Source organism: Papilio xuthus, unplaced genomic scaffold (assembly GCF_000836235.2).
Source record: "Papilio xuthus unplaced genomic scaffold, Pxut_1.1 DF826961.1, whole genome shotgun sequence".
Classification (NCBI taxonomy): Eukaryota; Metazoa; Arthropoda; class Insecta; order Lepidoptera; family Papilionidae; genus Papilio; species Papilio xuthus.
In genome coordinates, this window is record NW_013531688.1 from 5,847,499 (window position 1) to 5,865,817 (window position 18,319).

The 18,319-nt window shown below is 33.9% G+C and overlaps 1 protein-coding gene across 1 annotated transcript in view; it reads left to right on the forward strand.

The window, feature by feature from the left end:
* Window positions 1-16,638, forward strand: part of LOC106120030 (uncharacterized) — a 34,964-nt gene extending 18,326 nt beyond the window's left edge. The window contains exons 4-9 of the mRNA XM_013315199.1: window positions 364-437; window positions 7,833-8,038; window positions 10,999-11,026; window positions 11,587-11,671; window positions 14,183-14,359; window positions 15,023-16,638. Coding sequence (XP_013170653.1) covers window positions 364-437; window positions 7,833-8,038; window positions 10,999-11,026; window positions 11,587-11,671; window positions 14,183-14,359; window positions 15,023-15,234 — 782 coding nt within the window. The 3' untranslated portion in view covers window positions 15,235-16,638. The remainder of the gene's footprint in view (window positions 1-363; window positions 438-7,832; window positions 8,039-10,998; window positions 11,027-11,586; window positions 11,672-14,182; window positions 14,360-15,022) is intronic.
* The last annotated feature ends 1,681 nt before the right edge of the window (window positions 16,639-18,319 follow it).

Here is an 18,319-nt window from a genome sequence, read left to right on the forward strand (position 1 = left end):
CTAGCTGTCGCCCGCGACTCCATCCGCGTGGATATATAAAAAACTTAATATATAGATAAATTAAATAAAAAGCAGCTCTTCAAGGCATAAATTTGAAAAAAAATAAAAAAAAATGAATAAATAGTATCCTATGTCCGTCTCCTGGCTCTATGCTACTTCCTCACCAATTTTCAACCATATCGGTAAAGCCGTTCTTGAGTTATAAATAGTGTAACTAACACAACTTTCTTTTATATATATATATAGATATAGATTTTTGTACAAGATAAGATGATTTGTAGATTTTAACGCATTTTTAGACTCGTAAATTATCATGATTATTTCTTATAAGATAAATTAAAAATTCTTTTTTTTCTTTCCAAGGAAAATATCTGTGGAACTCGTGGTCAGAAGAATGGGTGGTCCTTTACGACGACTCTACAATGGCCTGGTTTAAGGTATGTTAAAAAAAAGATTTTCAATAAAACATATTTTAATTTACCCTATCGGCAAGGGGAATGTTTTAATGATATGTGTGTTTGTTCTTTCTATTGCCGTTTCTTACTAGTTCTTTTTTAACTACTAGTTTGATTTACTTATCTATTAGATTACGAAAATCTGAACATTACTGACTGCTTAGAAGTTTTTTTTTTCATAAACCGTTTTAATTTGAGATTGTTTTTCAATAATTTTCTTACGTAAAATATATAAATTCTTAGAATTTCTAGGTTATAAAAACTGAAAAGATTTTGCGCCTTAAAGTTATACAATGGCGTGTTTCAGAATCCTTTCTACAAAGTTCTTCAGTTGAAACCTATAGAAAAAGTAAAAAGGTAAATTGTTATAAAAAATCTTGCAAGGTTTTAGCTTAATCAAGTAAAAGGTTACGTAAAAATTGCCTATTTTTTAGTAAAAAAAGAATAGCGCCATTGATTTACATATTACAAATTATTTTTTAAGTTATAAATACGATCTATATTTTTAAGGAATATCTATAATTTGGAAAACGGTCTAGATTTAATCTTTGCTAAGTGAGAGCAATCATTCAGCGAGACAGGTGTCTCCGAGAGGACATGGTCTGATCTCTACTCGACGAGATATCAATCAGGATGACGAAAAGTTATTGCCGGCTGTCTGACAGTCCAAATGTATTCTGCAATGTAGCTGTGAGTTTCCACTGTCGACTGACATGTATAAAAAAAACATATTTAACATTTTCATATTACTTATTCTTTGAGAAATATAGTGCCAATATGTTTAAATAAAATTAGTTCGAAACGGGGACATAATAATATAAGAATTTCATACAATAAATAATAGACAGTATTATTATATTAGTCTTACCAAATTGTTATATTAATTTGGTAGTAAATCTGTTAGACGATAAACAACAATATTGCAAACTTTTTCCCGCCATCAGTCATTCAGCCAGATGTCAACGGCAGCGCCATACTGCCATGTTATTGATGACAATTTATGCCGGCGGCCATCTTGAACTCATCGAATATTCGACGGAGCACGTCGTTTATTACCAGCTTGATATCGTGGGATCAGATTAATGACAGAGTTTGTTTATTATGTAAGAAAAAATATGTTACATTTTATCATTATTCCTATTTTTCCAACATATTCAAATATAAGGTTAAAGATTTCGAAAGATTAGAATGAGATTTTGAATCCGTCATTCGAGTTTTGTTGTGAAGAACCTCGAACTTTAATTTATTAAGAAACATCGCCGAAATTCAATTTTTTCTAATACAATTTTAAAATATTTATTTTAAATAATATTCAATGCTAGTTGGAAAATCTAGACACAAATTTGCTCTGGTCCAGTTAAAACTGGGTCAACAACTGAACTCTGTCAAGTGGAACGTTGACATGGGCACAGATAAAATATTAATCTTCAAAATGTGGCGAATGTCGCGGTACTGCTGGCGGCGGTGTCTCTATAAAATGGAATATATTCGTTTATTTGATTGGATACTTTTTTGTATTTGCTCGCTGACAACTGCCGACCGCACTAGTAGAATTAACTTTTACATAAATACAACCTCCATTAGTTGGAGGCAATCATACTAATTGATATAAATATGAATTTAGAGCTGTATCTTCCGAATTTATTTGAAACATATTGCAAATTTATACTTCTAAATTATTATTCGTTTAATCGTTACTAAAAAAAATCTTACTAATATTATAAATGCGAATTGATGGATGTTTGTTTGAAGGTATCTCCGGAACAGCTTAACGGATTCCACTGAAACTTGGCATAGATGTTGAACATAGCCTTTAAGAACACATAGACAAGAAACTTAATAAGTTTATTTTTAATTACACGAGGACGTAGTCGCGGGCGATAGCTAGTCTAAAATATCTTAATTTATACAAAATATTTTACCATTGAAAATTGAGATAGATAAATACATATATAAATTATAACTTCAGAGCATCTTTACGAAGTTATAAGATAAAGTTTGTCGCAAGGTATGGCCACACATTAATCAAAGCCGGTGCCCAATATCCCGGAGTCAGCCATTCCGCACTAAACGAGTTACATCCAGTCGGTCGCCCGGGCGCGCTCGCTCTGGATTACTGCGACAAAAAGTTATAATAACTTTAGGAGACGCGACATCTACAAGTCAGTAGCTAAGCGCGGAAACAGTTTTAAAAATAATAATAAAATATTAAATAGACAGCCGAATGAAGTTCTAAATGGTATTAACAATCAAAACAATCCGAAATTCACTCTTAACAATAAAACAACTTAACAATTGTTCTGAATTACTTTGAAATATTATAGAATGTACTAGCGGACCCGACAGACGTTGTCCTGTGTACACGTCTTTAATTTGAATAAATTAATATGAAGTTAATATTTAATGAAAATTGTGAGTCTAAACCATTCCCAGATCCCCTTGAACACACACAAAAAATTTCATCAAAATCGGTCCAGTCGTTTGAGAGAAGTTCAGTGACATACACACTCACAGAAGAATTATATATATATAAAGATAGTACATTTTCACTTTCACGTGACCCATAATTTTCAGAATTATGAATTTGTCCAGGCTTACAAGTATAACATTTTTTATTTGCAACGTGAGGCAAGATAAAAGCTCTAAGCTTATAGTTTGCGTCACAAATGTATGCGAAATCAGTTTACACGAGACGTTTCCCCCGTAATCTTTTCAGTGTCGTTTAACAAACAACCGATTGTTGGATAAATGGTGTTTTTTTTTGGCAAAAATACTTATTATTTTTGCCAAGAAACTAGTTTTAAAGTGAGTTAAATAATACCCAAGCTAATGCAAATTAGTTAAAGTGTAAGTTTTTTTTCTAATTTTCTTTCGGTAGTTTATACAATTTTTGCAAATTACCCTGATAAAGGTATTCAGACTAAATTATGAAATTATTGTGGTTACATTGGTTCGTTTGTGTAAATATCAGAATTTACGAAATTCCTCGTTAATTTAGCAAAATAAAATTTTATAAAGCTTTCGAAGATGATTCGGCTTTCATTTCCCCGTATTATGCGACGCAGCGTTCATTAAGAGCCCTCTGTGGGGTCAAACTCGACACTCCATTACCACGGATCTTTGACTATTAAGAACTCTTCGCGATTGTTACATGATACAAGTGCCTCTAGACTTCTAAAGCTGTTCAGTTATTATTAAATCAAATCAAAGACTAACAAAGTAAGAGACTGTATTTGAAATTCGGCTACGGGGATTTTGAATTTCGAATGATGAATTGTTAAAAAGATAGTCTTTGTTAATCAAAGATTATGTACATTTCTCATGATGAAATTTTTTAAATGAGTTCTGCAGCATTTGATTTATCTTACTAATATTATAAATGCGAATGTTTAGATGGATGGATGGTTCGATGGATTCAAACCAGCTTTACAGATTTTGATGAAATTTGGCACACGTGTGAACATAGTCTGGAAAAACAGATGCTTAAGTTTTCATTTAACGCAGACAAAGTCGCGGACGACTACAAGTTGATGTAAAGAATCTATAGAAAATAAATCCTGCAATAATTAGAACTAAAGTCAATCTTAAATTAAGTTGTATCGTTTTATTAATCGGCCATTAAGTGCTTAGAGATAAAGCTAACGTCACAATTAAGTGCGGGACACGGTACTAAAACAGAAGTGGTTACTATCAGAAACTATTTTATAGTCGAAGAGACTGCGCACGTCAATTCGTGTTTTATTACGTAGGTATATAATAAGATATATTGACATCATTTTTGTCGTATTTAAGCTTTAACTGGGACACATTTATCTATACATATTAATAAAATAGGAATGTCTATGTGTAATATCGACATGAAAAATGTTAGTACTTGCGTAGCTAATAAACAAAAACCAATTTGTTTAAAGTCTGTCTGTCTGAATGTCAGTCCGCAAGGCCCAGTTTGTTCCGGGTAATCTCCGTAACGAATGAACCGATTTTGACGAGGAGGTAGCTAATGCATGCATATTATAAACTGTTCTCTTTAGTTCAACGCTAACGAAGTCGAAGTCTAAAAATATTTCATGTAGAAAACCAAGTAATATTTACGAAGAAAAAGTTTTTAAAGTAAAAAAACAGGTGAAGCTTTTATGTGCGATTTTGTCAAAATTCCATTAAGATATTTCTTTGCATCAGCGAAAATTATAAATAAGAAATAAAATTCCTTAGCGTTAATAAAGATTTGTCGCATCACATAAGTAAGAGGCGTTGTAATGTGTACATTAACTTAATAATAACGAAGTAGGGTAACTGCTCCTGTTTTTGATGCCTTATGTATCGTATACGTATTCGTACGTATAAGTAACAAAGTCCAAACAATTATAAGAGGCATAAAGTGGGCTTTTTACCTTGATTCATGAAGCGACAGTGTGTAGTGTCCGAGGTCATCGCAGCGCCTCTTGTGATGTTCTACAATGCTTGTGCTGGCGGAGCACTCTTCACTTATATTTCTCTTCCTAGATGATGTAACAATTCTTTTGTTTTTTTCTTAAATTAAGTGTTTTATTAAATAATACAGTTAGATAATCATGGCAATATTTAATTAAAACTCAATAAATTTCAACAACTAAAAACTAGTTATTAACATTTTTTTTTATATCATAAGGTGGCAACAAACGAGCGAGCGGCCACCTGAAATCGCTGAAATAGCGAAGTGACCGTTGCCCATAGACATACGCAATTTCATATGCATTGCCTACCTTTAATCGACGGAGGAGGGGATGCACAGAAATAAAAGATCTTCCCTTCCCATGCATCCTCTAATCCGGAAAGTCCACTTCCACTTCCCATCCTTTCCTTATAAAAAAAGGTGGGAAGGGAAAGAGGACTAAATTAGGCCTCCGGGACGCACACTCATCAGACGAAACGCGGAATTGCTTCCACTTGACGCCTGTCTTCTGTGTGGTCGTGATATTTCACCGGGCGAGCCGGGCCGATTCGTGCGAAGATGTTAAAGCGGGCTCTACCACTGTTAAAACCTACCTATACCTACTATCTACTGCAGTTAGATAATAATGGCAATATTTAATTAAAACTCAATATATTTCATGAACTAAAAACTATTTTTTTATCAATTTGAAGTTGTTCAGACAATTTAATAGTGATTTCACGTAAGCTCAATGAAAGCTTAAAGTTTTCCAATTCATGTGCCAACAGAGAAGTCGCCGTTCAATTTCTCAACCTGCAGCTTTCGTGGAGCTTAAAGTTTGTTTAAGACAAAACTAAAGCTCTTCTCAATTGAATGAAGAAATTCAATCGACTGAGTAGACAATACGGATTGAGTGGACAATTTATCAAGTAATAATACTAAGACTTGGTTAAATATATTTTCCGAAATTTGATCGATATGTCTAAATAATACAAAGTTATATTATAGTCTATTTTGTACAATATTTTCAAAATTGTATTCATTATCATCAACCTGCCCTTATCCCTATCGAGGGTCGGCACAGTATGTACTACTCCTCCATACATCTCTATCAGCCGTCATATCCGAGTCTAGCCCCTTCTTACGCATATCCTCTTTCACACAGTCATTCCATACTTTTTTTGGTCTTCCCCTACCGTTGTAGCCATCTACATTCATTTTCAAAATCGTATTGAACTGTGTAAAAGAATCGGAATAAGAGACTAATTTACGTTTTTAAATTACGCTTTTAAATATTCCTTCATCTTATTTTATCACAGCTTTAACTCGCGACACTATCCACGCGGAATAAAAAGAATAAACTTAATTAGTAGCCTATGTCTTCCAGAGTATGTTCTATATCAATGCAAAATTTCACCGAAATCCTTTCAATCGTTCTGGAGATACCTTCTGACAAACATCTATATGTATTAAAGAAAGTCTTGTTAGTTACACTATTTATAACACAAGAACGGCTTTACCAATATGGCTGAAAATTGGTGAGGGTAGCTTAGAGCCAGGAGACGGACATAGGATACTATTTATTCATTTTTTTTTCGAATATATTCCTTGAAGATCTGCTGTTTATATAACTTACTAATATTATAAATGCGAATGTTTACATAGATGTGGATGTGATGGATGAATGTGGATGGATGGATGGTTGGGCTACACTAATTAAGTTTTTTATATATCAACGCGGACGGAATCACGGGCGACAGCTAGTAAGAGGTGAAGTCCTAAAAAGTAGAACTTTACTTATCAGCTGCTTTCTAAGTTCAATAGCGACCTTGTAAATGCCTCGAGAGAAAAATTGGAAAGTTTTCCAATTAAAACGACTATGTTGGCAATACGAGACTCTTTAGAATATATATTGTAAGCATTTTTCTTACAATTATAATACTATATATATTTTTTTAATGAAGTAATGATAAATGTTTGTGTCATTGAATAACAAAATAAGTAATAATGAAACGATATAAATATTAAATTAATCGACAATTATATTCACTCTGTTTCATGTTTTATTGTAGTATTAGGTTTTGGGTCGGGAATTGTAGATGTATTTCAATGACGCTATAAGTTCATCTTATCTTACTAATATTATAAATGCGAATATTTAGATGGACGGATGTTTGAAGGTATATCCAGTACAGTAGTATGGATCTCGCTGAAATTTGGCATAGATGTAGAACATAGCCTGGAAGAACACATAGGCTACTAATTACGTTTCTTTTTTAATTCTGCGTGGAAGGAGTTGTGGGCGACAACTAGTATTAGAAAAATTGTCAATTATTTCTACTTTGTTTCAGGTTTTATTGTAGTTTTACGTTTTAGATTCCTAAATACACATACCTAAATACATTTCATTCAAAAAGAAGTTGATATTTTTATACTTTGGTATCTAATAAAACTTAAAACAAAAATAAATCTATGTATTATATAATAATGTAACTATTTATTTTATATAATAAAATCGCCTTACAGTATTTAAGGCAGAAAGCTTTTATCGAAAAAGTTGTTAACCTCTCTTGATTAGATCTTATCAAGTATCGATTAGAGAAAAGCGCTCACTCAACTTGATTTTAAAATATTCTACGAGCCTCGCACAGAGATGAGCACCGCCTGAGAGCCATTATTGCTTATTTGATTGCGTTATAAGTAATTTAGACCTTGTAATTAATACGGTCGTTTTAAGTTCAGTTATCTTTGACGATATTACTATATTACAATAAGCCAGTGTCTGCGAACTAGTGAACGTGATATCTATTGTCTCTGGTCAATATTGTAGGTTTAATATCCAGACTAATAACTTATAACTTTGAATAGAATCATAGTAAAAAAATCGTTATATTATTTCAAGAATCTTTATTATTTAAAAGGTTTTGTATTATAGAATTATAAATTTTTATCTTTTTTTTTCACAGGACGCATCGGGCAAATGTCTCGCAACTCAAAAACATCTCGTAAAGGAGAGTCCAGAAATGTTGGCGATTTCAACATGGACAGGTCAGGTGCCGAAGCGACCAGCCTTGCCGCCTGGTGCTAAGCTATCCCAGCTGATGGCGCTCGGCTCCAGAAGAGACCCTGGACACGTGGTCTGGATGTTGGCGAAATCTGACGCCGAAATGAGGTAAGAGGTTTATCCCTTTCTCTCTGTTTTGAACTATCTAGCTCGTTCTCTAATTCTGCAAGTCATCTAAATGTTCTATATGTTTTGCTTTCTCGTTTTTCTGGTGTATACCCTTCTCTGTCTAATCAACGTGTCTATAACTGAAGAGATTTTTGATATGTTTATCGGTAACGCTGATGTTTGTCATCACTCCTTTCTGAATCATGTTATTACGTATATTTAATACTCGCTGTCGCGCGTGGTATTAAAAAACCTAATTAGTAGCCTATATATTCTTCCAGACTATCTTCTACATCTATGCCAAATTTCAGTGAAATCCATGCAGCCGTTCTGGATATACCTTCAATAAATCAAACAACCATCCATCCATTTAAACATTGTTTATAAGAAAAATAAGTGTTTTGTTAATTTTGGATTCTATGAATTTTATTAAATTGTTTGATTTTATTAATTTAAGATTGAGCATTTAACTGAAGTATTTATATATATTTTCGTGAACAGGAACAATTTATAAGTCTTACTAGCTGTCGCCCGCGTCTCCGTCCGCGTGCATATATAAAACACTTAATTAGTGTAGCCCACCCATCCATCCACATCATATCCAGCTAAACAATCGCATTTATAATATTAGTAAGTTAAATAAAACGCAGCTCTTCAAGGCATAAATTCGAAAAAAATGAATAAATAGTATCCTATGTCCGTCTCAGTTTAAGCTACCTTCTCACCAATTTTTAGCCATATCAGTAAAGCCGTTATATATATATATATATATATATATATATATATTGTTATAACTGTCTCCTAGTGTGAAAACACCTTTACATCGTGTTCTCCATCGTAGTAACATTATTTTGTTTTCATGTTATATTTTAGTACAACGACGTAGTTTCTACGAACTTTCGCCCTCTAATAAAGCGATATCACTTGTTTGCGAATTCTTCTAAGGTTCGCGTTTTTATTTATAGACTACGGCGTCATCATTTCTAAAACTTTGCCGCTACATTTTTCGCTACAGCTTAATATTTAAGTGCTTTGAAATATTGCCGTTTCAAATGGCACTTTTTATCTAAGATTTATTGCATGTCACATAATTAAAGTTTTTGTAATAAATCCCTTTAGGACTTAAATACATCGTTGATGGTTACTTTTTGGTACTATTCTAATTCATCATCATCATCATCATCAGCTTACTATACGTCCCCACCGAGGGGCTCGGAGCCTACCCTAAGTTAAGGATGATTAGGTCATAGTCAACCATGCTGGCCAAGTGCGGGTTGGTTGACTTCACACATATCTTTGAATTTCTTCTGAGATATGTGCAGGTTGCATCACGATGTTTTCCTTCACCGTAAGAACGTCGGATAAATGTACATATGTAAATCGGAAATCGAAAGACACATTGGTACATGGCGGGATTCGAACCCAGGACCTGCAGATTGCAAGTCAAGTGCTTGACCACTGAGCCACCGACACTCTAGATTCGAATTACAAAATAATTATTAATCAAAAGTTTAGTAGTATTACTAGACTTTACCCTTCATACTATTATTGATTTTTTGATTCTTTAGTATAACAACAATCTTTTAAAGAATCTTACTTAACTCTTACTGCTCTTCCCTTACTGTACGTAACTAACCTATTCTAATTTTAAATTCATTAAAGATTTTATTATCTTTCATAACAAAATTACGTATAAAATCCGCTTTCCTCTCGTAATAAAACCAAAGCTTAAAAGCTTAATATTACGAGTATCGTTCTCAGTTTGTCCTTGACATAGTAACGGGATACCGCACCATTATTTATAATAATTGGGTCCAACCGTCTCGCCGCCAGCAAAGTGACACTTGTCTCTGAAAGGGAATAAGGAAATATTCGTAATCCATCACTTCTCATGCGGGCCCTTGGTGATAAAGAAAATGTCACTTTAAGTAATAAATCAAACTACAAACTTGTTTAATGCATCAACTGTTAGAGAAAAGACAAAGTACGCTTCGTAAATTGTCTTTAACTCTTAAAGGAAGAACCAAAAAGTATAAGCTCTACAAAATGTAATATTTCTTCTTTAATTTCTTACCTAATTATCCTATTCTCTCTTATTGTTAGCGTATAGCCGTTGTTTTGTTCATCGCTTAAAGATTTGCTTGAAGCTGTCAAGATCAACATATCATTCCGTGTATGTCAGTCCTTACATGCAAAGTGCAACGAATGTACATAGTTGAAAATAAAATGCATAGAAGGAAGCGTGAAGTTTTCAAGGTCCTTAACACTGAGCGTTGTAAATCGTCGAGTTGAAATGGAATTAATCCCGTGGGAAGCTTGCCGGATGAGGGCGTTACTATACAACTCGTTTGGTCGCTTTGTGACCGGCGTAGCGTGAGCTCCCGACTCATAAATATTCATGTAATCTTATATCTAAAGCAATAACTGCATGTACATTTTTAATAACGCGTACCCTGATACCCAGGGAAAGGTCAAGGCAGTCGTTAACACTGGTTACATTATAAAATGCGTTCACGTTTCGTACACGTGTTCTTTGTAATTTCTTATTTACGCTGCGCGCTGCTTCGCTGTGCCCGCGACATTGTCCACGTGAAATACCGTGGAAGGCGTTTTAATTATTTGGACTAATATTACAACTGATAGTCATATTTATTTACATCAAATGAACAGCTTTAAAAGTAGGTTTTTAACTTCTAGCTGTAAAATGACGCTACTTCAATACAAATTTTCATTCCTCATTTCAATCCTCTACAACTCTTTTTTCGCTTTAAAAAGTAGCCTAAGTTGTTTCTCATACTCGGGACTATCTGTGTACCAAATTTCATTTAAATCGGTTCAGTATTTTTGGCGTGAAAGCGAGACAGAGTTACTTCAGCATTTTTAATATCAAACAGAGGATTATGGATAATGGCTTCCAAATATAGTTTTTATATGTCGTATTTCTGTTAACGCTTACTAAGGGAATGGGTGGCTGCGATATCTAAAACGGTAAGTAAGTGTTCCAATTGCAAAGTAAAGATAAGGTTAAGGTAAATCCTAAGGTATACGTTAAGGGTATCGTGGGGTAGAATAGCTCCAAACTAGTTATTGAACATCAGAGGGAGCAAATTAGTATGGGTCCAGATGGCTATTTCATCGAGGGTCTAATCGCAAGACCCATAAGGACCCTAATAAAGCCTATCGCATGATCGAAATTCGTAGCGCACTTTCCCCTAATAACGTTTATTAAGTGCCAACACGCTTATTCTGTACACTTTAGTACTCAATTTATATTGTACAAAGTTATACTGACCGACTTCAGCAAATATTTTTCATTGCTAAAATAAAAACTAAAGGCTTAAAATTAACACTAAATAACATCTAATGCCACTGATCAAAGGTTTTTGATACCGAAATCTCCTTTTAAAACATATTGTTACCTCTATGTTGGATGACGATAAGTTTTATACAGACGTTTTGGTCTCAGAAACCAATGGTATTCAATAGCATTGAACGTATTAACGTCTGGTGCAGTATACAATAACGTATTTGATGTGTTACTTTCCCAGTTGCCGCCTCCTCCACACATCGAGCTGGTGATGTCAATGCCGTACCTCCGTACTGCCTTCAAGAAGCCAACTGTAAGAGTCAGACGTAAGTAAATACACTTAAAGTTAATAATATAATTAAAGTATAGGACAGATATGCAACTGCATAGGACAAATATTTATAAGTTCAGTAAATATCAGTAAAAATTTGCAGATATTCGTTGACTTGGTTAATACAATTATTTCTTTATGCTATCTAATTTTAATAAGAAAATTAAGGGCCTTAAAATTATTATCATTTGATGCCCTGATTTAAATATTATACCGCTTGTTACTTACAAGGAATTCGACATAAAAATATTTACGAGAGTTCTAATAAATTAAAATTTCCCGGTACCCAGCTTATTACGATTGTGAATGTTCCGTACTTTCAATCGATTTACCATCAAATTAATAAGAAAGCGAACAACAATTTATAAAACAAGTGACTCGAAACGCAAATAATCGAGTTTACGCTTCGAATACCGGGAAATCGATATCGATTCTCGTTAATCGACGCTCTGCCTGCGAGATAAAAGAGAAATGTTCAATTACAATAATAATTTAACTAATCTGTGATATAATTTAACACTTACAGATATTAATACAAAATTAATTATACGTTATCGAAATAGGCAACTTGTAGTTACATACTTTTTAACAAGATGTCGCTTTTTTTGGACAAAACATCCGTGTATACACTTTGTCAAAATATCTGTACAAGAAAAACGTGTTCAGAATAAACAAAACATGTTTCTTTTTACTAACAAAAGCCACTATTTGTCCAATCTAGTAGCATAAACGATATAATTCGCCTACAAAGCTTTATCAGGGATGTTTAAATGTGTAAGGTGACGCTAAGCTGGCTTGTTTAAATTAATTAACATGAATGTCAACTTATCTCCGGGTAGATTTAAGATGTTAATACCGACGTGCAATAAACCTTTTACTTGGTTAAACACAGGGCGGAGCGTGTAATGAACGGCTGATAAAGATTAAGCCAGGCCTCGCAAAACCCCGCTTAGATACCCGTCTGTTTTGTGCATGCCGTAAAATTAAGTTTCAACACATAAAATAATATTAACAAGGAAACATTCTTTTATGATCTAAGGGAAGTAAAAACTATGTTATTTATTAAGCAATTTATAAATCTACTAACAAAGATAGTCTATGTTACTGTTAGAGCGTCGGTGGCTCAGGGGTTAAGTACTTGACTTGTAATCTGCAGATCCTGGGTTCGAATCGATACTATATACCAATGTGGTTTTTCGATTTCCGATTTACATATATATATACATTTATTCGAAGTTCTTACGGTGAAGTGAAGTGATATGTGTGTAGTCAACCAACCCGCACTTGGCCAGCGTGGTTGACTATGGCCTAATCACCGATAACTTTGGGTAGGTTCCGAGCCCCTCGGTGGGGACGTATGGTGAGCTGATGATGATGTTACACGGCTATAGCTGATCAATAGTAAAAGATTTTTCAAATCGGTTCTATAATTTGAAAGGTTTGATTCATCGTTCCTCGTGTGTAATTCAAAGGATTGAAACAAGTTGCCGGCGTTTGTCTTTCCGTCCAAGTATGACATGGCCTTCAGGAGTTGAGTGAACAGGCATCTACTACGCTAGCGCGCACAATCTTTCGCCCACATCAGCACTTAATTAATAATTTACCACCATCAACAAATTAAAGTAGAAAATTCTGAAAGCTTACATTTTATAAATCCTTCGCATTTCTTAATATAAGTGTTCTTACGATGTTCAACAGTTGAAAGGGAATTCCTCAAAGAGAAATAACTCGTGTTTCTCTTTTTCAATATCGAGTTTTGTATTGTATAAAAGAGAACTTTTCTGTAATTAGGTCCGTAAGCAGTTTACAGCATAAGTTCAATGTAGGTACAATAAAAAAAACTATTTGTTTACTCGTCTACATAACTAAGTGAACCTTTTATGGTTATTTTTTTTATTATAAAGACGAAAATAGATGCGATGAACATATACTCTTTTAAGATGCATCTAGTATGTTTAAGATAATTATAAAATCTTCGTCTCCCAATTATATTCTCTTTTTAATATCAGTCTACCCTTTTATTCAATGGTTGTGAAGCTTATTAAAATAGCAAACTCTAGAACTTATTCAACTAAATTTTTAATTAATAGGCCTTATCAATGGCAACGTGAGCGCACAAAAACTGTGCGATGACAACTCGGTAAAGCTTCGCAAGTTTGCAGCGGGAGTTCGCAACTCGTAATGGGGAAGCCATGTTCCCGAAATCCCGAACAATAGCCGTATACAGCGCTGATGCTTTATATAGCCCGGATAAAAGGATTTTTACAGGGACTTTTTAATTAAGTACAGTTGGTCTACAAATCTCAACAGCCCTAATTGAATTTGAAACGTCATTAAACAATGTCAAAACTCGTTCATTGTCCATCATTGTTTGGGTTAATTTAAAAATTGCATATTGCATAATAAAAACTTATATTTCACGCAAAGTTTTTGAACATCCCATTTTACTTTCAACATCAATGCTTTTACCACGTATGTCGATTTTTAATAGGCTTGTATTTTGTAGCGACGTCATCAGAAATGTACACACGGAGTACCCGAAGTGCACTGAGTGCACTCGAGGGGCGTGGTCTGGTTGCGGTGATCAAGCGACAAGTGCCACTGGCGGGCCAGCTGGAACACGAGCTGGCATGGGGTCAAGGTTGGGGCTGGGTGACGCTGCCCAACGGCGTGTGGAGTGGACGTGAGTACATCACATCTCACATTTCTCCCTTAGCTGGCGAGGGGACGGCGCGCAGAGCTAGATTATACCGTCGTAGGCCGTGAGTTTCTGATAGCATTCCACTTCTCCGTTTTGTAGCGTTGGCGGGACAGCTCGGGCACGAGCTAGCATGGGGCCAGGGCTGGGGCTGGGCGACGCAGCCCAATGGTGTGTGGAATGGCCGTAAGTACTGATTTCCTTCTAATACTTCTGTCCGTAGTGCCGTCGGCGGTAACTACTCTGCATACGAGAAGGAATCGGTAATGGTCTTAAGTATTTTTTTTATTTATCTGTAGTTAGAATTTTTATCCTACTTCTACTTATTTATTAGTCGTAGTTCGTCAGTTTCCATATTTTTTTAGATAGGCGAAGTTCCAGAATCCTCGTGATAATACTGTCACCGTAAACTGAGATGCGGTAAAGGTGCTATATCGTGTGGGGTATTGCTGTTATTGTCGTCATAAATATCCAATTATACAGATTATGTAATTTACTTAATAAAGGCTTATCGTGTTAAGGTTGAAAAAATTATGAGGAGGAGTACTAGAAAATATAGATTCAGTAATTGTTAGTCGATGTTGTGTGTTTGCCAGAAAAATAAAATTTTTACATTTTGCATGACGACATATATTTTATTATTTTCAGGTCTGATGTGGTCGCAGGAGGGCGAAGACTTTGCACTCCACGCGATGCCCATAATGCATCACACCAATGTGTCCCAGGCGTGTTCCATGCTGGATGGCGTGACAGCGTACGAGGCTGCGGCGTATGAACAGGCACTCGCGGAGTACGATGACACCGCTACTACATCTGATGACTGGGACTTCGGTGTTGACTGTGGTGACTTCATGATGTAAAGAGAAAGTAGTAGACTTATTTAATGAACAGATCGTTCTGAAGTCTACTAGCAAATTAGATCAATTAAATTATGAAATAACAACCAAGTTTAGACTCCCATGACATTTAATGTTTGATTTTATTTTTATGGTTATACAGTGAACGGATTTTGTTGTTAACGATGCAGCGATCCAGTATTTTTTTATTTCAGGGAAAATTCGGTTAAAAATTTGGAAAATGTTACCATTATAAAAAATAAGAGATATCATTGTACGGTAACTTTTAACGAATTCCCCTCTTTTCGGATTACTAATAAACGGCCAATGCATTGCTCAAAGCTAAGCAAGCGACAACACAATATATACGAATCATACGTGCCAAAATGAAACTCAATAAAGGAAAAAAATGTGTGAAACACGACAATTCTTATGATATTTATACCATGACAATTTAAAGGGATTTAAAAAGCACATATTTACCGTTCAGTCAATCGTCATAACGTCGAATTCTAATAGATAATTGCATGCACCCTAGTCGTACTGTAAATGATGTGTGTAGCCAAGAGTTTAGTGGTTTATTACGGCCTACAAAAAATAACCAATTCGTAAGAATGACAATTATTACTTTGTAAACCTATAGATTAACTATGCAACTATTCCATTTTAAAAATGTCGGTTTAAAAACAAACACAATTCAGGACATTTTAATAAAATATTGTAACCACACGCTTGACGACGGATTTTTTAATCTGGATTTTAATGAAGTAGTCTATGGTCTTTGTCATCTGCAAAAGCGGTGTAATGTTGCCATTTAAAAGGCCATTATAGTACAAATGCAGTGGTAGTTTAAAACTTTTTCTCAAAAGTTGACGCAGGTGCAAATGAAGATTTGCCGCCTTGGGCGGTCGCCTAACCGCGCCCTATCCTAACACCAGCCCTACTAGTATTTTAACAAATACACTAAGCAACAGGAACTTTTGTTCGCAGCATGCTTGTAATCTGCTTCGGAAAATCGTTAAGACTCGAAAAACATATATCGAATTTATTTTGTACTTTTAATAAAAATGCATCGTCTCGCGTGGGGTTACCATAATAATTTTCTTTAATAACACAATGTTTTTAAATTTTTTGAATGTTTTACTTGCCACGACACCAGGGTAATGTATCTTGTATTAATCGAAGTTATCTGTGCACATCTAAATAAATTTAACAAAAAATATCGCACAAACACCGGGTATAACAAGATTCAATAAAACAATACTTTTACGTTTTTTTTAAATAAGTAGAGTAAGTAACGCTTATCCCTTATGACACCAATTATGAGGTTATTTAAATGTATTTACCCCGTAAATTGTGAAGTATTTTAGATGTAAGTCGATGTTAGCATTTAGTAAATGTGGTCGGTAGAGATTAAAATACCTTAAATTGTAGAGACCTTTTAAAAATGATACTAATATCTTGACCTCTGTATTAATTTTAGTTTGTATAAACATATAAATAGAAGGATATTCTTTCGACTTTTTGAAAATGGAAAAACAAAAACATGTAACTAAAGGAATTGATCTTAAAATTAATATATTATTTTAAGTTAAATCCAATGTCCCTTTGAATCGAATTCATTTTTAAAGGGTCTCTTGTCGTCCAATTATCGTGCATTGATTTAGAATGGCTCGGCATAACTAGGTGTGGTTGGTGTACATTTAATATTTGAAATGTGTATGTAATCGCTGTAAAATCTTCCGACCTACCCAAAGACTGCCTAAAATTATATTACCTGATACCTGATTTGTGTGGTACCTAGGCAAGGTAAAAGCGATTTTAGTCCCTTGTCCCGCCAAAAAAGCTGTAATGCAACACTCCTACCATACTGCCAGAATGTCACGATTTGTTTTTAAATATTATTTATTGCCAGAAAGAAAAAATGAATTAATGTCATAGAGTAAATACACTAAAAAGAGAAGACACGTGTTTGAAATATACAATTTAAGTAAATTATAAGTGACTTATCTCCCAATTAAATTATTTTAAATTAACGTATTTATCAATGGAGCGTTGCATTACAGTTATAGATGTTGTAGACAGTTGTAATGATTATTATAGATTAGTTGTCGTAAGGTAATAATTAGTGAGCGAGTAAACGTTGCAGATTTGGGTGAATTTTGTATGAGTTGCATGTAGACAAAAAAGGAGGTTTAATATTGAAGTTATCTTAAAATACGTTAACGTTATGCGCAGTTAATTTAAAAATTGTTAGTTTCGGAGCGAATTTGCTATGTAACGATAGAGTTTTTTGTTATATCCTAAATGGTTATTTTTCAAAAAGAGAATCGAGTGCACAAAATCGAAAAGAGTAATTTTTAGTTTTATATAAATTTGTACCATTGATAACAATGGAAATTAAATATTAGGCAGCAATAAAGTGATTTGACGCTGGTTTCGTCGAGAAATGATAGAATAACGTATTTTTGTATGGAACGCTTGAAAAATTTATTTTTTAATATTCCAATTAATGTGTTCGTTCGTGTCCTTTATAATGTTTTAGTTATTTTTAAATTGTTCGCACAGCAGTAACCTATACTTAAAAAATGATTCCGAAATACATATATGAATAAATTGCAAATTCCCACTTTATCTTAATCAACTTGAATATAGCTGATTTTTTTTTTAGTTTCCGTACATAAAATTTAAGTGTTTTTGCATTTATACCATGTTTTAATAATTTTAATAACTAAAATAATACAACTTCTCTTAGTGGCCTATTAAAGCTGTGTGAGCAATTATTTAAATTACTGATATATTTCTAATTACCTAAATGAATGAAAAAAACTAAACAAAACTCAGGATGACTTAATTTTTGTCTAGAAATAATATCAGTGATTTAAACTTAGATGTTTGTTAGATTAGTTGAAAGTAATAACACACACTGCGATTAACAAAAAAAACTACTTACGTAAGAATTAATTATGTCTTTGTATTAAACTTCCATTAATATTCAAAATCTCAAATGTAGAATATGTTAGACGTTCGCCAATGAAAAGATTATTTAGAAAAACAATTTTTTGTCTATGACAAAAGTTTTTAGAACGATCACTGCCATTTTTTCCTC